This window comes from Dermochelys coriacea, chromosome 26 (assembly GCF_009764565.3).
Source record: "Dermochelys coriacea isolate rDerCor1 chromosome 26, rDerCor1.pri.v4, whole genome shotgun sequence".
NCBI classification, from domain to species: Eukaryota; Metazoa; Chordata; order Testudines; family Dermochelyidae; genus Dermochelys; species Dermochelys coriacea.
This window is the reverse complement of record NC_050093.1, coordinates 10,813,920-10,837,150: the sequence shown is the minus strand read 5'-3', so window position 1 is coordinate 10,837,150 and position 23,231 is coordinate 10,813,920. Positions and strand designations below refer to the sequence as shown.

Sequence of the window (23,231 nt, the reverse complement as noted above, 5' to 3'; positions counted from 1 at the left end):
ATGTGAATAGCAATGAGATCAGGATCTGCTTCACTGTCTTCATTTGGATCTGCCTTAAAAAATAATTAAAGCCCCAGTGACAAAGAACCCTTATCAGGAACGGGAAAGAGTTTCGTTCTGAGACAGGGAATGTTAATTTTGATGATGGAAGAGATCCATTAAAATATTAAGCAACCTATTTTCAAGGATGAAAGAAATAATATTAAAAAAAATAAACGAGACACAGCCCTGGAAGTCAAGCAGTGCTGGAGCCCTCTACTGACTTCTCAGTGCCTAATTACTTTTATTTCAGAGTAGCAGCCGTGTTAGTCTGTGTTCGCAAAAAGAAAAGGAGGACTCATGGCACCTTAGAGACTAACAAATTTATTTGAGCATAAGCTTTCGTGAGCTACAGCTCACTTCATCGGATGCATTTGGTGGAAAAATACAGTGGGGAGATTTATATACACACACAGAGAACATGAAACAACGGGTTTTATAATACACACTGTAAGGAGAGTGATCACTTAAGATGAGCTATTACCAGCAGGAGGGGGGCGGGGGGGAAGGAGGAAAACCTTTTGTGGTGATAATCAAGGTGGGCCATTTCCAGCAATTAACAAGAACGTCTGAGGAACAGTGAGGTAGGGGGAGGGAGGTGGCACCTTAGAGACTAACAGATTTATCTGGGCATACGTTTAGATATAGTATCCATTTAAATCCATGTCATGCCCTTTAACCATGCTACTTGTACAACATGGCATGGCTGTTGTTGGTACTGCAGGCAGAATATCATGTCAGAACCCCGACTGGCTCTCAGAGCTTTCCTCAGGCTACAGCAAAAAAAGATATTTACAATGAGCATTGAAAAAAAAAAAAAAAAGGCCATTGCAGACTATGCTCAGAATCTGTGCCATCATGCCTTGTCCTTGCGCAGGGGGCTCTGCATTATTGTTATGGGGTCCCGGCTACTCACTTGATACACTGTTCAACTGAACATGTTCCCCCAGACCACATACAGGAGAAGCATCCAGGCTGCAGACAGAACGGTCTGAAACCCTGCGTGCAAATCAACCATTTCACATGGTGGCCAGAGGGACACAGAGAGCCAATCGTTCAAACGATCAAGAATAATCCCAGTATTCCCCTTCTGTCTTTATGCCCCAGAATGATAACATGAGAGTAACAAACTGATTGATTGCCTAAGACATGTGGGGTGACCCTGCTAGGGAATCACTGAGGCCAGTTGTTATTCCCCCACGCATCCTAAGAGGGTGTGTAATGGTTTCCTGTAATTTTCGCAGCGATGGATACTTGGTGAAAGCCCATCCTTCTGAGATCTCCCCGCCCCCCGCCTCCCAGAGGGCCACATGACATTGTGTTGCTAAACCTTGTCCAGAAGCTGAATAAGAACGACCCTGCAATCAGCAGGATGAAGAAAAGATACCATTTTAAACGGTGCCCTCCCCCCCCCGCCAAACAAAACGACGCCTAGACACCGCTGTCAGTGTAACATGTTAACTGAGGAGTAGACTGTGGGGTTCACCAGGTACACCACAGATCACTGAGCCATACAAACATATATGGGCAGTTAACCTGATAGGATGAGAACAGGCAGCATATGAACATGGGGTCAAATTCAGACCCATTGTGCCTGACAGCAACTCCACAGAAGTTGATGGAATTGCATCCACTTATGTCAGGGCTGATGGGGACCAGATAACCCATTTTTTGCAAAACATAAAGGAGGTGGTAGCTTTGGTCATTTCTTGCTACTCTCTATCTAAGGTGTTTGGATGGCCCACTCTTGCAGGGTGCTGAGCACCCTTTGTGAGGCGCTGATCACACCCGTCTCCCCAGAGGTGCTCAGTTTCTTGCAAGATCGGGTCCACAGAGCATCCAACATGGTAGTACGTAAACACTGTGAACCAGCTCCAAAGCTCATGGAAATTTTTCAGTGGGTTTTGAATCAGGCCCTATCTGTGACCCTTTCTACATTAGAGAATTTCACATCAGTGAAAAACCCAAATATAGAGAAGCTGCACCAGTGCCAAATGAGGCTTACAGAAGTGTAACATGAACCAGAGATATACATGCACTGGTGCAGCATTTCTACCTTTGAGGTTTGTACTGGCTGAGCACATTTTCACTTTTCCACCCAAGTTCACAATCCTCTGAGCAAGTCTAGCAGGTTACACTTTTTGTGTCATAAGAGGATGCCTTCGATTTAGATGAATGTCTATAAAAATTAAACTAACTCAGAGGTATAACAAAGCATATCTTCACAGAGGGGAAAAACCTCCAGCCACCTCAACTTTAACTTTAGGGGAAACTTAGTGTATGTAAGTAATCTGCAATAGAAAACATACTCAACTTTTTTTTTTAAAGCATTGCTATGAAATCTGGTGATAAAAGGAACTATTCCAAATGGCAGAAAGGGGTGACCAAAGCAATAAGAAGCTATAAGTTGGAAGAACTTTTTCGTTGGACTAAGTAAAATGAAAATAAAATCACTTTTCCCTTGAGTATTCAACATTCTGGTTTTCCTAAATATCCAATGTATTTACCTTTTTTAAAAATCAAGTTATCTTGCTGCATAACTGATTGTAATTCAGAATGGGCTTTTATACTAATGGAATCTGGGAGCCACTGCAAAATATAGATGGGTTTAACTAGTTTCTTTTCCACATTTTTTTGGAGAGCTTCCTATCTTTTTGACTTGAATATAGTACAATTTGAAGGCCTTTAAATTACAACAAGAAGCCACCAATGCAAAAACAATGATGTATCATGTGAGTGGTAAATAACACGAGTAAGCATTTATCCTCACTGTATACTATTGGTTAGTTAAGCAGTAAAAATATGCATTTCATTAACTGGGAACAAAGAAAATCTGACTGAGAGCTGAGAAAAACTGGCCAACTTTAAAAAAATGCCTTAAGAAAATCTATATATTTTCCATCACAGTGACCAAAATCAGATTTTCTTTGAAACAGAGTATTCAGCCCTTAAAGAGCTGTTTTTTTGTCAGCTAGTCACTTAAACTGGAACATTTGGATCTAATGGGGAAAATGGTTGAACAGTAACGCTTCAGGCAGACTAGCATTTCCTCTGAAAGAGGTGAGCTAAAAATTAATGCCTTTGGTAACATTCCCCAGCCATCTCCTTTTAGAAGTGCCTCAACCTTTGCAGGTCAGAGAAAAAGCAGATATAACCAGGTTTTTTTCCCTCCCTCCCATCCTTCCCCACTGCCAATGTTAAGACACTGTAAAGTAACAACTATAGCATCTACTCTAGTCACAATAACAAAACATTTCAATTCACAAAGCTGGGCAAATCTACAATATATATCATTGCAGAATAACATATTGTACCTACTGTAGAAGTTACCAAAACAAAAATAAAGCTGTAACTGTAGGACCTTTTTCAGGTACCTTGGAGACATGATGTCTTTTATAAACTCTAAGTCAAACTTCTTTTAAGTGCCAATTGATAAAATTTCCATGCCTTGGTGAAGGATTCATCTAAAACAAAAACAAACCAACTTACTTGTCTAAAATGAAGTACAAATCAAATCCACCATAACAAGCAGGACCTCCATTCTCTTTATTTCCACCTTGTCCATCACAGACTAACACAAACGTTGCGAAGAAGAGAAATCTGAAGCCGAATCTCAAGACTCTTTGCTTTGCAATGGCCATTATATCCAGAAAGGGGGAAAAAAAGTTCTCTTCTTCCAAAGCTCCTTTATTTCACAGCCTTCTCCAAAAATGCCATTCAATGGCTTTGAAATGTATATACATATATTTTGCTCCTTAAACTTCACTTGCAGCAATTGTCCTCTGAAATTGCAAGACTTTTTCCCCTTGTTTCCCCTGCAGTTCTGTTTCTTGGTTTCAGATTTCAAGATGCACAATACTGTATTTCGCTTTTTTTATTTAAAGGGACTTCTCCGTCACTCTCTCATGCAGCTCTCTGAAAGCAGTATCATTGTTTTGCCACAGGAGAAACTACTTCCTGACAATTCTTGCTTTGCCCCAGATTTCAGAAACTATAAGGAGGGTTTGGAGTGTTTCCTCTTAATTATTATTGTTATTGTGGGTGGTGGGTTTTGTTTTTTCTTACAAAAGAAAGTTCAGAGAATGCCATCTTGTGGTGAAGTCCTGAGGAAACAGACTGGAGCCTCTGAAATGATATTAATTAGAACACTTATGCCCTGAGCTTACAAAGTGCATGCTGCAGCAATTTTGGTTGCATACATGTGACCCATCTTGCGTACGTTCATGCACAGGCATACATGGGACTACTCACTTACATAACATAATACACATACGTTTCTGGTGTTTGCCATCCATTTAGTAGGGGTCTGAATTCTGCTGTCAGACACATAAGTGTAAATCCAGAGTTACTCTGGACTTAAATGAGCAGCAGTAAATGAGAGTGGAGTTTGGCCCAGTGTATTTTTCTAGTCGTTAAACATATAGTTATTTATTAAGCACACTTATCTCCCTACCTAATCAAGGAGGTGCCTTTCCAGAATTTCCCTTAATAAGCTCATTTCAGTACCTGAGACTACAGCATTTCTCCTGCCTAGCTGATTAGCCAAGAAAACCCAGCAACATTCAGTAGCCCCACACATTCTTTGCTACAAAATGGTTTCTTGGAATCTACAAAGGCAGTCTGTGGGTTTAGAGAGGTGAATCCTGTCTGAGCTCATCTGTGTTCTTGTATGCTAGGGGAAATTGTCACCGTCAGAGTACAGGGTGCTGAGCCGCCACTGGGAATAGTGAGTGAATCTAGCAACACAGCAAGATAACTTATGAACCTCCATCTACCAAATTCCTCTCAAGAATTAGCAAAGCAGCAGCTATGCAGCTGAACCTTGTGGGCTAATCAACCAGGCTGGGCAGCTTCAGGTGTTTGTAATGAGCTCATTAAGGAGAGTGACATAAGGGAGTTTGCCTGGTTTTAAAAAAGGGAGATAGGTGGGGTGGAGGAATATTATGAAAGAACTAAGGTAGCCTGTGGGATCATTACACTTGTGTGTTATGCTATTGTTTAAACATCAGCTAGGCCTGATTAAACCACAGACGTTGTAATAGCTTTGCAAGTCAGTAGTAGTAGAGCCAACCCCAAGCATTCAAAAATCATGAGGTGTAGGTTTTTTGAATAATACATTGTGGGGCCTTTTTATTTCACCTTGATTTCTGAGCCTTTTAGCTGTGCAGGGATTGGCTTTTAAACTGTTTCTCTGCAGCCAAGAGGGCCAGACCCCTCCTTATTTTTAAATGAAAGTGGAGATTCTCATATAAATATCTTGACTCTAGGAGTTGGGGTTTAAAGGAAAAAACCTCAATAATCAATGAAATTGCAAAAGTTGGCAATGCTGGATTAAGAGAGAGCAACAGGCACCTACATCTGGATCCGAATATTCACAGAATATGTCACCCCTTGAATCTGGGTATCCTCCCCATTAACGTACTAGTCTAAATGCTTCCGGAACCTGCTCCGCATGTACATGAGGCCTGCCCTCCACTCACCTTGACCTTGTGGAGTCCCTGACTCCCTACTCCACCTCCAGTGTGGGGGGAAGTTAACAAGCAAGCCCCTACTGTCCCACAGTCCTTGGGGAATAACCAGGCACACCCCGGGGGAACTGTGCAGTGCTAGGGGAGAATGGCTTTTTTCTCACCTGCTGCTGTGCTGCCACTGCTGGATTTGAGCCTGAGACGGTACTACTTGTGGTAAATAGGGAAATCTCTTCTGGGTAGTTCTGTGCTCACCCAGCTGTGGTCTAGGGAGGCCTGTGATGGGAATCAGGAGAGCAGAGTTCTATTTCTGACCACACCAATGGCTTCCTAGCGGGCAGCAGGTCAACCTATAGTTAAGTGGCTAGGGCACGCGCATTGGATTCAGGGGACTTGTGCGCTCTTCCCATCTCTGGCAGTGAGCTGCTGGGGATGTTTGGGCGTATCACTTCCCTGCTTTCAGATTCCCCATTTGGAAAGTGGGAGTAATGATACTGATCTCCTTTGTAAAGCTCTTAGCGATCTAAAAATAAAAAGAACTAGGATTATTAAGGTTGGGCTTTTAAACCATATCTCAGCAGCTAAATAAATGTCCTTACCCACCTTGTCTCTCTAATATCCTGGAACCTACATGGCTACAACAACACTGATTTCCAGAGGCAATGACCTCTCAAAAGATCTCATTTAAACTAGTTATTATTTTTTCACCAATCTGAATCCTTCCAGTGCCATCAGACATTGCTTAGGGCACGTACAAGGCCTCAGCATCCCTGTCTATCCTGGGTCATTCTGCATGTCCTCTGTGTTGTTAAGTACCATGAGTTTTTCTTCTCTAAGTACTTTTCAGTGTCGCGATTCTTTCACCCAACCCCTTTTACGTGTTCCTCCAGCTCCCAATGGCACACCTGCCATGGCAGATGCTTTGGTTTCGTTCTTAACACGTCCCAAATATGTCCATCTTCTCTTCTGGAGAACTTTAGAGATAAGAAATTGGTGAACTCTTTGATAAATCTCAGAATTTCTTATAAATGTAACCCATCGAATATCTAGTATTTTCTTTAGGCATTTGCTTTCAAAGACATTTAGATGTCAGTCTGTACCTATGATGGATTCCCAGGTTTCACAGCAATGTGTTAAGGTAGAAATAACATTTGAGTTGAAGATTAAAAGACTTGGATTTAAGTTGTAGATTTTCAATTATTAGATATTGTTTAAGCCGTGTGTGGCATTTTGGCTGTTCAAAACTCTGCAGCCACAATAACCGCCGGGTGCTGGGGAGCGCAGATATAGCTCCTGTAACAAGGGTATATGGACATGCAAAGCAGAAAGGACCTTGCATTTGAAAGTCTCACCTGGGAGACCCCTTCTAAATCTAATACACTTGAGTGACTTCTGCTGTCAGGCCGATTTTGAAAACACACCGGGCAGCTGTGTAAAAGGCTGATGCACATGTGTAGGTGCAGTACTGTGTTGGAGAGGGAGGCCTGGCTCGTGCATGAGTTTAGACATTTGATGAAGAAAATTATCTGAATACAGGAAACAAAAATTCCACTAAGTGGGAAGGGTGAAAAAAAAATCCCTTGTCTGGAGATCTGCAGGCTTTAATTGACAAGCTTTGGCCAGATTCTGGTCTCACGGCCACCACCGTAACTTCACCAAAGTTAGAAGAACAGCTCCAGACTTGTACCATCATGACTGCAGTTGGAATCCAGCCCTCAGCCTGTAACCTGCATCCAGCTTAAAGTGAAAAGCAAAACTAAAAAAAAATTATATGTATTTAGCTTCGTTTCCAGATGGCCCTGAGATGAGAAAAAGCAAGCAATGAAAATCCTGAAAGAGCCTCAGGAAAATAAATTTGGCTATAAGTGCTAAGCTAGCAGACAAAAAAGAGGGGAAAGGCAGGAAATCATATTCCCTATATGCAGCTATGGATTCAGGCTGACTGTCGGCTCAATATGGCTTGGGAAAAAGCCAGTGAATAAGGCATCTGAGAAAGCTTGGAGAAGTGAGCGAGAAGGGGAGAGCAGCTGATAAAGTGAAAAGCAGTTCCTACTGTGGCTTGGCTTTGGGCTTTCTTCCTTTAGGGCTATTTCTCATTCATTTGTTCCTCTTTGCAAGCCTGCTTTTTTCTTTGTGGTCAGGTGACCGTGGCAAGATGATTGTGCCTACAAAAAGAAGCCCTACCTCTCTTACAGATTCTGGCAACCATGTCCGGGGCGGGAGGTAAGGGGGCAGGATGTCAGAATTTCCACCTCTCTCTGTCCCTCACTCACTAAAAATGCTAGACACAAAACGTTGTAGAAAAGCATAATAGAGCTTTTTGTTAAAGACCTAATAATTTTTGGAAAGTGGATTTCATGGGCTGCAGTATGTGTGTGCGTAAGACGGAGAGAGAATTAACACATATTAACTGTTGCACTGCTGTATGTAATTATGCTACAGCTGGTGCCACTTGTGTGTGAAGATAATTTCTATGTGTAAATAATGGGAGCCGGGGGCCGGGGAAGGGAAAGGCTGCCACTATTTTTCAGTGCCTTCAGTCCACCATTTTAGATTGGATCTCCGCTGGCACCATTAGAGCAGAAAAAAGAGCCATCATTGCTTGGAAGATGAGCAGCTGGGGTCTTAGCTGGGAGGTGGAAGCGGGCCTCTGCATGTACTGGAAAAGACCACAATTGCACGGTCTTGTCACCTTCCTTTCATACAGATTCTTTCCCTAGCCTGCAACAGTGTCATGTCAGAGCAGCAGTTTGGGGGGACCCAGTGGCCTGACCTTAGGCATGGGAATTTGGCAGTGCACTTCTGCTGACTGCATTCCATGCATATTCCGTGAGATGTAGTACTTTATCCCTGACTCTGCCAGTAATTTGCTAAAAGAAAATAAATCCACGTGCTTAGGCACGAGGCCATGAGTCAGAGCAAGAAAAAGAAGCAGAGAAGGAGAGAAAGGATGAGGGTTACAGTAATAACATTCAGTGGTTACTTAGGTTCATTGGGCCAGATTCTGCGCTGATGGAAATCGGCATAGCTTCATGGACACTAATAGAGCCACATCACTTTATAGCAGCTAGGGATCAGGACCATAATGTGCATGTCATGATGGGCTGCTGTTTAATTTTTATTTTATTTTTTAATCATATTCAAATAAAATATGGTTCAAGACTGGCACCCAGTGGCCAAGTGGATTTATTTCCCTCTAGGTCATTCCTGTGTTCCAATGGGTTGGATGAATTCGGTTCATCTGACTTTGTTTCTGCAATATTTGGCCTCTCTTCTATAATATCCGGGCCCCCTGGTCCAGTGTCTTTCTATTGATTAGAGCTTGTCAAATAATACTAGTAATTCAATGCATGTATATTTAGTGTCTTCCTGACAGTGAGAGGCATTACGCGGTGGTATAGTCATCCAAAAGAAGTGGAGGAAGCCACATTGCTTGAGAAATGTAATACTAGACTGGCCAAAACACTAGAAAATAAACTATAGAGAACAGTCCTGCCCTGGACAGGAAATGAAATGAATGGTCTCATAGGTCTTTCCTTTTTCTAGCATCTCCATTTCAACAATTTTGAATCACTTTATCTGCATTCATGCCTTCTCACAACATCACAGCAATATAGTGAAGCAATTCTTATAAACTAGAAAATCAGAAGTTAAGACCACTATTATCGAAAGGGGCCTTTATAATGTTGGGTGCCTCTGATTTTGCATAGCTTAATGGAGATCACTAGGGTCTAGTTGATTCCTACTGGTACCTTGCTTCTACCACTCCAGCTGTAGTTAATGGGAACTGAGGGCACTTCTGAAAATCAGGCATCTAAAGTGGGTCACTCAAAAAACCAGAGACACTCAGAACTGGAAGCAGCTTTTGCAAATTTGGGTGTAGGGCTGTCAGCCTGTGTCTTCCAGACCCAGAAGGACTAATGCCACATCTGAGTCTCTTTCAGGTCCTGCCCTCAATACACAGTTTATTAACTTACACACAACACTCTCAAAATAACACAAACAAAGATGTTCCCTTGACCAAGACAGGCTGCAGGGCCTACGGGCCTTTCCCGTGGCACGTCTATCTCTGCTCCAGGGCCAGTCGCAGAGAGATCTGAAGGAAGGAACCAACCAATCTCAGCCCTTTATAGGGATCAAGGGACCTCTTAAGGTCCCTTCCAGCCCTACATTTCTATGACTCTATGATCATCTGACCCCTTCCGAGCTGGATCTAATAATCAGATAGGGCTGGCTGTCCCCAGGCTACTGACCCTCAAAGGAGCACACCATCTTGTGATATCGGGCTTGAATGATTTACTCAAGATTACCCAGTGACCTAGAACCAGATCCACAGAGGAGGTTAGGCACCTAAGTCCCAGTTTTAGTCACCGCTGCAATCAACAAAACCCTCCTCAGCTCCCACCAAACCCTGTAGGTGCTTAAAGTCACTCAACATCTAAATTTCCACTGTAAAAATACCCTCGGTGCCTAAGTTCTGGGTATGCACACTGCTGCCTTGTTCTAGGTGTCTAGTCACCAATGCCATACCTAATCCCCAGCCTCAAACTACAGTAGGGCAGGATCCAGGTGTGACAGAGTCAAGAATAGAACCCACGTGTCCTGACTTTCAGTCCCTCTTTCAATTATTAGCCCACACAACTAGTACTGGGTTAACTGCAGTCTTCACTAGTCAAATATCAGTGATTAGTGAATTCATATGGCATTACATATCCCATGTTTGGTACATGGAGATATTGTTGACATAGGAGGAACCCTGTCATGCTCAAGTCTAAATAAGGCATTAGCATTTAACCAGGCAATTTACATCTAATTTTGGGATAATGCATGAGTATGCAAACAGGACCAGTAAAGCACTGTTTGTTCGAATGAGCATTAGGTCCTTTGAATTGATGTTCCAAAGGATTTAAAGTAAAAGACTCATCACATATGCCCAGCAAGAGGGAGCAAACCAGCCTATAAGAAAACATTCAGATTTACAGACTTCAATTTGCATAATCCTGAAGAGACTGAAAAAAATCCGACTGTATTTTATTTGTAACAGCAAAAATAAACTGCAATGTTTTACCAGCTTGTGAAGAGTCACAGAGTTCTTGTGTCGCAATTATGGGACTGAAAAACACCTCCACTGTCAGGTGAGAACTAGAGAATACAACCTTATTCTGCCTGAAGCCCCATGTTCAAACAATTGTCGGTGTCTGACTCATCCCTTCCAAACTGCGGTGTAAAAATAGACTTGGAGAAAACCTGACAAACATGTTCTACATAAAGAATTATTCACTAATCTTTATCACTTTCAGACTGTAAGCTCTTTGGGACAGCACCCAGCACAATGGGGCCCTGATCTGGTTGTCCCAGTGCTACTGCAATCTAAATATTAAATTATAAAAACTAATAAGTAGAGAGGATCATGGTCTAGTTGTAAGAGCACAAGATGGGGAGTCAGAAGATCTATGTTCTATTTCTGTCACTGACTCTTATCTAACAATGGTGTTGCAGCTGTGTTGGTCCCAGAATATTAGAGAGACAAGGTGGGTGAGGTAATATCTTTTATTGGACCAACTTCTGTTGGTGAAAGAGGCAAATTTTGGAGCTACACAGAGCTCTTCTTCTTCTTGAGACCTGAAGAAGAGCTCTGTGTAGCTTGAAAGCTTGTCTCTTTCACCAACAGAAGTTGGTCAAATAAAAATTGGCCGATTTACCTCACCCACCTTGTCTGTCTCTTATCAATTCATTTATACTCTGCAGAACATTGCTACATGTGAGCACCTAACAAAATGATCACCACAATATAAAAGCACTCATAAGAACTGCTTTCCTTTTACCTCCCCTGTGGAGGCATCTGGGAAATATTTTTCTCCTCCTACTCCAGCCCAGGTGGGACAAAACGAACAACTTTTATATGAACACCCCACTCCAGAAGTTGGATGATTGAGATAAAATGAGCCCTCGATCCTAAGCATTGCTGAGTTTTGGTTTGGTTTTGTAAAGTGCAATCATCATTTGTTCTTACGGTTTTCAAATAATAGCATTTATCTTGATGAAATCTTTGATTACTGATGTGGAAATGTGTCATTTTGGAGCAATTTCCCTGTAACTATGTTTCCATAGTAAAAGGCTTGATGACACAAAATGACAGCACTGGGCAAGGAAAGGAAAAAAAATTATTTATTTTAATAATACAAGGTATACTGCAAGGTATACTGCAATCTTTGCTCAGGCAAAATTCCTATTGATTTCAGTTCAATGGCAGTCAGACTACAAAAGAATTTAGGCAGATAAGGACTGAGTAAAGAGCTCAGATACTATGCTACTGAATGCTGTTATAAGTACCTGGATGGATAGATATAGATATACTGGCTGGCTGACTGATTGATTGAAAGATCAGCCAAAGTAATCTTTATTGCAAAGCATTTGTAGAAACTAACAGCAGAGTTATCAGATTTTTCTTCCTTCCTTTCTGACACATATAAACACACATGTCATTTCAGCTAGAGACAGGCCCCAGCCACAAAATTCAGATTCAGATTTCAAACTCTCCAACAGCCTGTTGTATTCAGATTAGGGGAAGTGGGAGGCAGTTCAAGGGTGTTGGTTGGTTCAGCTCCTTACGGAGAAGGGAACAGGTGTGAAATGTGATATCTGGTGTGGGTCCTTTGTTACCTGTGAGCGTTCACAAGTAAAGCTGTGGATTCCACTCTCTGTTCCAAATATTGATGCTGTCAGAAATGTATTGGCCATGGTCCGTATGTTTTTCCAGTCATCATTTTATTTTTATTCCCATTCCCATTTGGAGTGTTTGCTGTGGCTGCATGTTAGCATAGGCTTTACAAAGAAGAGCCAGAGATCAGCCATTCGCTGGAATGAGACTGAGTAAAATAGTTGTGAGTCATGAGGCTGAAATATTATAAGCTTCTGCTATGTCTCTTGGTTAGAAGAGCTTAAGGCTGCCACACAGGTTCACATCCAGAATGAGGAGTTTAACACCCATGCAGCCAGTACCACTAAGTACATTTTGTGCTCCTAAAAAATAAAGACAGGATAAGTCATCCCAGCAACAAGAACTACAAAATCCTCAAAAATCTTTGCACTCATAAAAATGTCTGAAATGCATTTTTCAAATAAATGCAATTCTAGTAGAAACCATGAACCACCTTTTAAAAATTAATCTCCTAAAATGCCAACCACCTTCATTCCTGATCTCGTGGAATAAATGGTTGTGCAACCAGCAAAAACAGGTGTCCTTCAAGGTCTCTGCTGAGGCTGTATGAAATCGAGACTCCAGGCACAAAGTTAATTTTTGGATCATGAAGTCAGTCAATTTCCATTGCATATGGACTCCAGGATATATAGCGAATCTTGTATGAGCAGCCACTTTCCTTACATGGCTTCCTGTCTTTAAAAGACCACCTCAAAATATTCCCATGTATACTAGTTACATTTCTTCTCAGGTGGTCCCTTGAATACTGGAAAGGCTGTATGTTGAAAAGTTTCACTTCTGCCTCTTTTACATTGCAATGTGATGTCACTGGAGAGATTCCTGATTTATATCCATCTACATGAGAGGAGAATCAGGCCTTCTGTGTACATATAAGTATTTATTAAATACTCGGCTACTGTACCCCTCTTTAATTGAAGCATGGGGTCTGATCAAGCACCATTAAGCCCAGTTTTATACTGGCGTAACTAGAGCTGGTTAAAAAAAAATTGATTGCAAATAATCAGAGTCACAGAGTTGAAGTCCAGAAGGGACCGTCAGAACATCTAATCTGACCTCCTGTGTATCACAGGCCACCAAACAGCACCTGCACACGACTCAACAACTGAAGTTAGACCAAAGAATTACAGCCCACAGGAGACCAAATTATTATGTGCCACAGTTTCCAACAATTTTCCACCGAATGCATCCGATGCATCCGATGAAGTGAGCTATAGCTCACGAAAGCTTATGCTCAAATAAATGTGTTAGTCTCTAAGGTGCCACAAGTCCTCTCTTTTCTTTTTGCGAATACAGCCTAACACGGCTGCTACTGTGAAAAAAGTTTCCAAGAAGTTTCTCTAATGGTTTTCATAATGTTTTTGATAACAATCTCATGATAAAAATTTGCAAAGAACGAAACATTTTTCAAGCCAAAGGTTTTTTCAAACCTATTTGTTTGGGGGTTGGGGGGGGGTGAGACAGTTTTTCAATGAAAAAAATATTCGGTTGGAAAAATTTCAACCTGATGTACATATAACGCCACTGGTGAATCCGGCCTAGAAAGTTTTGACCACTAGTCATTTGAATGTAATCAGTGAAGATTGTTTCAGATTCTGAATGTACTCTTCCGACCAACTTAAAACATAGAAAATCATTACATACACTTTTCAAGGCTGCCTTCAGTAAATCTATTTAGATTGCAAGCTCTTTGGGGGGGGACTGTCTTTTTGTTCTGTGGTTCTACAGTACTTGGCACAGTGGGCTCCTAGGCACTACCACAATAATCATCATAATAATTAATAAATACATTTCTTTTAAACTGAGGCTGAACTCACTGTCATACTCAGTAGCCCAGTAGGTGGAAAGTCCTCCGCATGCTGCCTGGATGGCTGTCCCAAATGTCCATTTGTGACATAGTTGCAGGATATCCCATAGCTTCTGTAGAGGGAATTCAGGTCCTGAAAAAATTATGGAAGATTAACCACTTGCTTTGGCCAAAAGCATGAATCAGCCCTTACAACTAGCTGGCTTCCCAGCTTCTTTTGTATTGTTAATAATACTTATGATGGTGATAATGCATTTATATAGCTTCTAATATCTTGATGGATTCCCTAAACCACTCCACAGACTACAGGCCAATTTATCTCTGCAGATAAACTTCTGAGCATGATGGGAACCTATAGGCCTGATTCTCCTCTCACTTACACCAGTGGAAATCAACAGAAATCCCTTGAGGTCAGTCGAATTACACTATAAAACCAGGAGAACTGAGAGGAAAACCAGACCCTAAACTATATGTACAGAAGGATCCTTTCACCTGTTTCACCTGTTTCTAAAATGTAGCCACCTATGTCTTGGAATGTGGCGTCTCTTTGGCCTCATGGTGCAATAGTTTAGAACAGGAAGTGAAGAATCACATCTGATTGAAAATGCCGGGGAGAATTTAGACAAGTTGAAATTTGGTTAGGGCACTAGGATTAATACTTCTACAAAAAGTTCCAAAGGAACTTTAAAAACCACCGGTGAGTAGGAGCTCAGTTTTACAACTCATTTGAAAGACAGTATTATATTGATCCAGTGGCTGCCAACCCGTGTGTGTGTGTAAATATAATATACACACTTTAAGTGAGATTAATATGTAAGGAAACAATGCCTTAGGGCCAAATTCTGTTCCTATTGAGCTCATTGGTAATTTTGCCATTGACATCAGTGAATCCGGGATTTAGCCTAAAGAGGTGTAAAAGCATATACAACATATAACTATTATTTGTCTTAATTACCCTTTGATTATTGACAATGTCCTCAAGTTGGTTTAATGTTGGAAAGGTTGCCCTGTTCATCCTGGAAACAACACATACTGTGATAAGCAATAATACCCTGTCAAGCACAACCACAAGTTTCAGCAAATCTTCTTTTCTATCATTTCCAATTAATTTATCCTATTTTAAAGACTCTTGCAAATCAGGGTACTTGAGATATTTACAAGCTGCATCACACTTGCACTTTGCTTCTAGTTTGACAAGAATCAGAGCTCAATGCACAGGATAAAATTCTTCTCTTGTGTAACTCTATGGATTTCAATGCAGCTACACCACAGAGACATTTGTGCAATGTGTTTTGCTTCTAAAAATACATTCATGCAACCTCCAAACAGCCTTAAGGATTATGTAGCAAATGACAGTCTGCCCAGTTCAGATGGTAGGTCCAGCAAGAGATACAAGACACCTGGGCTAAAATCTACTTACATTTACACTGATGAAAATCTGGAATAATGTCAGAATGTGATTCCAGCTGGTCTTTGTATGATTTTACAAGCCAGTGTCTTTACTATGAATTAATTTTGAACATATATCAAATAGATGAATTCCAAAGCAGTGGTGGTAGGGAATATCAGTTAAATTAGAGATATTTTGGCTTTCACTTCTTGGAAGTTAATATAAAGAACTAAGTGCTCAGAAATCTGCTTGGAAAATGTAAATATCTCTAAGAGAAGGGCATTTATTTACTTAATGTTTCAGGAGCTTGCAGATCTATTGCACAGGTCTCTAGGAGACTGAAATATGCACTTGACTCAAATGTCTGCCAGCTCTGTTGGCCACCAGGGACCACACTGCCTCTTCCATGTCCCCTTTGGGGTGGTTCATAGAATATCAGGGTTGGAAGAGACCTCAAGAGGTCATCTAGTTCAACTCTTTGCTCAAAGCAGGACCAACACCAACTAAATCATCCCAGCCAAGGCTTTGTCAAGCCTGACCTTAAAAACCTGTAAGGAAGGAGATTCCACCACCTCCCTAAGTAACCCATTCCAGTACTTCACCACCCTCTTAGTGAAAAAGTTTTTCCTAATATCCAACCTAAACCGCCCCCACTGCAACTTGAGACCATTGCTCCTTGTTCTATCATCTGGTACCACTGATCACAGTCTAGATCCATCCTTTTTGGAACCCCCTTTCAGGTAGTTGAAAGCAGCTATCAAAGCCCCCCTCATTCTTCTCTTCTGCAGACTAAATAGTCCCAGTTCCCTCAGCCTCTCCTCATAAGCCATGTGCTCCAGTCCCCTAATCATTTTTGTTGCCCTCCGCTGGATTCTTTCCAATTTTTCTACATCCTTCTTGTAGTGTGGGGCCCAAAACTGGACACAGTACTCCAGATGAGGCCTCACCAATGCCGAATAGAGGGGAATGATCACGTCCCTCAATCTGTTGGCAATGCTCCTACTTATACAGCCCAAAATGCCGTTAGCCTTCTTGGCAACAAGGGCACACTGTTGACTCATATCCAGCTTCTCGTCCACTATAACCCCTAGGTCCTTTTCTGCAGTCCTTTCACGGAGATCAGAACAGTCCTTAACATGAAGGACATCAGAACAGAAAGCTCCTAACACCCACCTTATGCCCTGATATAGAGGTCAAGCAAAATCCAGCATTACAGTTAGCATGGTCACACTGCATGTTAAGGTTCCAGTTAAAAAATATTGATAAAGGGTTAACAAATGATTAATAGTGTTATAAGCATGTTACAGACTTGAGTAGTATGTGTTATAGAAGGTTGTAAGCACATCATTAGACGGTGCTATAGATTATTATAAGCAGCCTATTGACCTGTTGGACTCTATAACAATCTATAACAATTTATTAACCATTTACTAAAACTTAAACTAATAATTTATTAACCCTTAATAAACTATTTCTAAATGGAACATTGATATAAGTGTTACCATTTACATGTGTAAAATGGTAGTTTGTCTTTTGCTCTATTCATAATGGAATTTTGTATTTTTTAACACACACAGCTTCCATGCCTATCTGTTCATTTATTAAGAAATAATATCCACTGTTGGGGAAGACAAAAATGATCTTAAGAATTTAACCAGTGAGCTAGCTTCTTTCCATATGATTTTAAAAAAATGCTAAATTGCTTCATCTTTTAATAGTGGATGGATTATCCATTCGTTTTCAAGTCTAATGTCATTCCTTTCCAGTGAGAGCTGTCAGAGTAATAAAGCACATCTTTCAAGCTGCTGAAAGTACATATTTTTATTCTATTTGCAATGAACAGTATGTAAGCTGAACAAAGCAACCAGATCACCTCTTTTGACATTTATATGGTTGTAGTCGAAGATTGTATTAGAGGAGGGTGCTCCGGAATAAATGTTGAATATAGCAACAGTCACATCATGATTGATGTTCACTGTCTGGTAGACAGTTCCCCCATCATTTCCCTGATTTATGAGCTGGATATTCTAAAATCAAAGATTTATTGTCAGATAAGATTGTATTTCAACCTAAAAATGTCTCTCAGACAATTGCATCTAACAGAGAAAAATGGTAACATCAGAATAGCAGGGAAGCTGATACATAAAAGTCCAACTCAGTTAGCCCTGGTCTACACTGGGGGAGGATCGATCTAAGTTACGCAACTTCAGCTACATGAATAACGTAGCTGAAGTTGATGTACTTAGATCGACTAACCGTGTGTCTTCACCACGGTGAGTCAACTGCTGCCGCTCCCCTGTCAACTCTGCCTGTGCCTCTCGCGGTGGTGGAGTAGACTAGACGCGATAAATCAACCCCCGCTGGATCAGTCGCTGCCCGCCGATCTGGCGTGTAGTTTAGACATACCCTTCGATTACCCAGTAGTGGGAAAGGTCCGATTCAGATTTACGTCCACTTCTAAACAACTTCCACTATTCACCCTATGGTTATGGTTACAATTCAGTCTAGGGTTATGATTATAGTTAGGTTTATATTTACCGTTTGTCCCAGGATTAGGATTAGGTTAGGATTATTCCTTGATTGAAGGCTAAAACTAGGATTAGGATTACTGCTTGGTTTAGGGATAGGGTTAGGTTTAACCCAGCTGTTCCCAAACTGTGGTCTACTGAGTATCTGCTGGTACCCAAAGGCTTCATTGATCATATGATGCTCACTCCTTTTCCTTATTTCCACATAAATGAAAGTAAAAATAATTAAATGTAATTAAAATTTTTCATGTAAGCAAATGTTGCAGTTGCCCCAGGGATGGGTGGTGGTTTGTGTAATGACGAAAGGAAGCAGGCTTCCACAAGACAAATCCCTCCATCAAGATGTGACCAATGTTATGAAAAAGTTGGTGAATCTCTGCTCTAACTCCTACTACCAAAGGATCAATTGGTTGTGAAAATGTAGGAAGTCTAGCCTATTTGTTACTATTACTATCTTTTCCACTAGGTTCTAAGGAATGGTGCCTTAGATTTCCCATTCAAGATCATCTCAGGCCATTGCAGAAATAAAATGCATGAAACTTTGAGGATCGTTATAAAGGAAGCTGTTCATTGCAGATAGCTTATAGAGGATACCCCCCTGCTTGTCTCTCCCTACCCACATAGAAGGTGTTCAGCCACCTGCATGAGATTTCAGTGTTATAGTGTCATATTTATTAATTAACACAATAGCTAGAAGAACCATAGATAAGTACTTTAAAGCAAGCAAGCTCATTGCCTACTATTGTCGCTAATGAGCCAAGTTATAATGAAGAAAGATACTGGGAGAGTTCAACTTAAGTTTATTTGTATATAACTTGGCAGTGCTATGTTTTTCAAATAAAACATGAGCAAATTTTTTTGCTTTTGGAGACTGATTTTTACATGCTAAGCAATAGCAGAAGTGTGGAAAATTTAATGGAAACATTGTCATAAATGTGTTATTGATTCACATATTAGCAGAGAATGACTCTTAAAGAAAGATCCATGTTTTGATTTAATAAGGATGGTAATCTCATAAACAATATGGCAAAGCAGATTCATGAAAGAAGAAAAATAAAACTTGCCCTCTACTTACATTACTTGCAAAGACTGGATTCATAAAGATACCCAGAAAGACAAGAAGCAGAATCAGTAATACAGCATGGAAAACATTAAGGGAGATTTCTATACACTCTGCAGGTCCTTTTTAGTTGCCAAATGTAACTAAAATCACATGGTAGTAAGCAGCTCCCCAGTCTTTCTGATTTTCCACAAACTCACGTAAATTATTGAGTGGGATTTTATCATTCATTTATTTTATCTTTTCTATTCACAAGGACTACATATTACAACTGTGCTTAGGTGGATCATTCTAATTAATAATGTAACACCTGTTAGGCTAGATTCTGATCTCAGTCACCAGAGTGATTCTATTGTTAGTCCAGTTTTATACTAGTGTAATTGAGACTGGGATTTGGTCCATTAAGTAGAACGGGATGCTTCTAACTTAACTGAATAGCTATTTTCCTACATACAGAACTATGGGATTTCTTCCTCAATTAAGTCTCATGTTCTGTCCCCCAAAATATTTAAAGTATGATTTAATTGCTTGACATGCTAGTATTATCCATGCAGCTTTCTTGATTATTTAGAGAGCATTTTTTTAAAAACCTGGAGTCAAATCCTGCAGTCCTCACTCAGGTCATGTTTCTGCCCACACTTTATGCATGTGCTTAAGTTTATTCATGTGCCTAGTCTCATTGGTTCTCAGGATCAGGGCATCAGTTATCACTCAGCAAGGAAAGAGTTAAAACTGAGTAAGGGCTTCACAGGATGAAGTGAGCTGTAGCTCACGAAAGCTTATGCTCTAATAAATTTGTTAGTCTCTAAGGTGCCACAAGTACTCCTTTTCTTTTTACAGTATGGCATGAAATTCTGGCCCCATCGAAGTCAATGGGAGTTTTGCCAATGACTTCAACAAGACCAGGATTATACCTTAATTCATTATGGCAGGATTGGGGTCCTTCCAAAAAGGCCTGAGATAGGCACCTAACTCCCATGGACTTTCAATAGAAGTTAGACACCTCTCTTGCTTAGGAGCTTTTGTAACATCCATTAGATGCCTATCTTCATCTTTAGGTCCTGAAATACCTTTGTAAATCTCGGTCCAGTTGACTAACTTTGAGTGCGGGTGCTTGGCACGTCTCAAAATTAGGTCCTCGGGGTCTCAAGTTGGACTCCAAAAAATTTGGGCACCCCAAATAGTGGCAACTAATAGTGAAAAATTAGGCCTAAGGGCACAGTCTTGTCAGGTGCTAAGTCCCTTCCCATTCCCACCTTCCATCTTCTTATATCTTATCTTATCTATCCCACTGACTTCAATAGGAACCATGGACTCTCAGAACATCCCAGAGTTGGGCCCTAAATGTACAAAAATACAAACCATTTAACAGAAAATGTAGGTTGTCAAAACTACTTACAAGTGTCTTCATTTTGAAGCCAACCTGGATTTGATGCTGATTTGACACAAAACGCTGAAGAAAATGAATTTGTTTGTCTGTTACTGACCTTATATATTTTATCAAGGTTGGATTTGAACAAAAGCCCCCAGATAAAATATTTATTTTTCTCACTACGAACAGAAGTGAAACACTGGAGCAAACTAAATATTTTGTGCGTTATATATTTATCTATGAGGCTGGGTAACACATATTCCCTGTCAACAGTCTTCATCAAAGCCTTCTGTTGGAGAGGATTAATGACACAAACATGAGCATTAAATAGACCACAGAGTTTGGTTCAATGCAACCAAAGGAGAATTTCCCCCTTTTCTCAGTCTGTTTTCATCATAGTCTTATTTTCAAAACCCTTTCGACTAAATGTTATCTAAGTCATTTGATGATACAAATTTTCAGAGCATTCAGTGTGAGATCTGAGCTGAGGAGCTCATTCTCTGCTTGCTCCTGATCTGGAGGTACCTATTCAGCCTGGCACCTACTGTGCACTGTGTCAGAATTGTCAGCTCCTCTCTAGAATGATCATCTTCAGACCAGTGCTGGAAATGGCAAGAAGCACATTTGCATATATGCTACGGGTATGTGTGCATTAAGGTACACAAACTTTGGGAAGGGGCAAAGTGACAGGAGATCTTTGTTTCAACCATGGACAGAAAATGGAATAAAGGGCCTATGGATGGATTACATTTCTTTAAATCCTCTTTTGGATGGGGTTTCTTGAGATACTTAGGGGACTTGGGCCCTCATTCTCAGGGTAATAGATGACGGATGGACAATGGGTTTTTTTGTTTTGTTTTGTTGTTGCTGAGCAGCATTTCTCTGGAGCTGGGGTTTAATAAGTGACTGAAACCTCCCATTCTTCAGCTTGTGCAAACTTTGGCTTTAAAAATAAATACTTCTAAAAATCTTTGTTCTAGTTCCTGCTAGAGGGGGAAGTTATGCAGAGAAATACCAGTAAGAGAGCAAAGCAGGTCATGGCACAAGTTTGAAGATTCCTGAAGGTGCTGCATAATTCCTCTAAAAATAAATGAAAAACTCCTGCTGAACTTTGATTCTTGCCTCTTTCTGTCAGTTTTTGCATCACAGCATCCTGTGTAAGAAGAGAATTGGGGTTGTGTATGGGGATTAAACATGAAAGGCTAGTGAAATAGCCACAAGAAAAGAGCTAACAGCAGCTCAAACAGTAAAAAAGAAAAAACGAAAAGTCCATCTCGCACTAGAGTTAATTTGTGGTCATTTAGACACTTTTCTTGAAATGCAGGCTGGTATAACCAAGCAAACTCAGTCTGCTTTCAAACTGGTGGAAGAAAAAAACCCAAAGGGATTAGAAAAAATCTTAAAATGTGCTGGGAATGGAGGAATTGTCTGTGGCCGGCTATTTTCTCCTGGAATTCATTGCTTCATAGATTATAAAGTTCATGAGTTCATAAGGCAAGCTTTATGATCTATGAATCATACACTACAACTATGTGCTAGGAATCTGTGCTGTATCATGTGGATAGAAGAGTTCACTCTTTTGGACTGTCAATCTGGACCCTTTCATGGACTTTAAATTTATATGAAAAATGTAATTATAAGCCCCTTCCCCCAAAAACCCCCTCAAGCCCCAAATCAGGAATTTTTCATTTACGACCTCCATACCAATCTTAGCTTTGCTTTCTGTACACCTTAATTCTGCCCTCAGGACATCCACTCTCCTTATCGGAATCAAAGAGCCATTCTTCCATGTACCCTAACCTCCTTCCACATACATGCCCTTTACATATATGTACTGTATGAATCATTGTATAAAGCTTGTCTCGAGAACTATGGATGTCGATGGGGTGTGTCTGTATTTAAGAGAAAGCTTGTCTCTTTCACCAGCAGAAATTGGTTCAATAATAGTCATTATCCCACCCACCTTGTCTCTCATGTATTTATCAAGGCTTTTACAAGCAGCAAAGTGCAACCATTCCTTGCATGGCCTGATTTTTTAAAATTTGTCACATCACATCTACACTTTGTGATGCCAAATTAAACAGAAAAAATAAGCTAAATAAGAAATAAGCCTATATCAAGAACATGGTTTATTCAATATCAGGGTTATTTTCTGAAAATAAAAGGTTGGGTACACATAGCCATTTGAGTGACTATCTTGACAACTACTGATCTATTTGCTGGGCCACTAAACCAGTTATTTCAATGTCTCTGGCTTGGCTTCCCCTCTTTCAGTTTTCAGTGGAAATTATTCTCTTCTCTGTCAGCTTTAAACTGGCTGTCCACAGTTCTTCTCTGTCTCAGGTACAACGCGCTACATTAGGCTGAATAAGCAATATCATATTCATCATACAAAATAATGATATTCTAATCCTGGGCAAGAAATGAAGTTCCTTAATATTTCAGATACATTTTTAAAGCTTGGGCAAGATAAATGATGTGCTTCAACTAAAAATAATTCCACTGCTCAAGAGTTTAATTGTCCACAACAGCCCTTTAACTTGAGAAGCCTAAAAAACCCCAACTTCCTCCAAATTTTCTAATTCATCTAGTTCATCAAAGCCTCTCTAGAGACAGTTTGTAGTGCAGCCTTGGATGTCCATGCAGGGGAGAAAGGAGGAGTGAGATCCCATGTCTGTACTCTTGCACGGGGATACGGTTGTACCCCTAGGGAGAAGGAGAGAGCGTTCCCTTATGCCATGCTTGAGATTTAGTTCAGTCCTGACCCAAAGATGTGCATCACCTACTGCATCAGTAACCTCATTTCCTGCAGCTTGTTGGGTTTTCTTTGAATATCTCGCACGCACATG

General features: G+C 40.6%; 2 protein-coding genes across 5 annotated transcripts in view; both read right to left on the bottom strand.

The window, feature by feature from the left end:
* The window catches only part of ANTXR1 (ANTXR cell adhesion molecule 1), a 169,324-nt gene extending 164,563 nt beyond the window's left edge, over nt 1–4,761 (bottom strand). For 2 of the 4 annotated variants that reach the window (XM_043503030.1, XM_043503031.1), the window contains exon 1: nt 3,529–4,751. In XM_043503030.1, coding sequence (XP_043358965.1) covers nt 3,529–3,680 — 152 coding nt within the window. In that variant the 5' untranslated portion in view covers nt 3,681–4,751. Of the gene's footprint in view, nt 1–3,528 lie in introns of all 4 variants that reach the window. The other 2 variants (XM_043503032.1, XM_043503029.1) reach the window with 2 other exon arrangements.
* A 7,677-nt stretch (nt 4,762–12,438) lies between these two features.
* LOC122457519 (gastrokine-2-like) lies at nt 12,439–23,230 on the bottom strand. Its single transcript, XM_043502915.1, is given in 7 exon segments — nt 12,439–12,530; nt 14,043–14,111; nt 14,114–14,165; nt 14,988–15,064; nt 17,296–17,449; nt 18,571–18,589; nt 23,169–23,230. Coding segments are annotated over 7 exon segments (525 nt in total).
* Nucleotide 23,231: the final 1 nt, after the last annotated feature.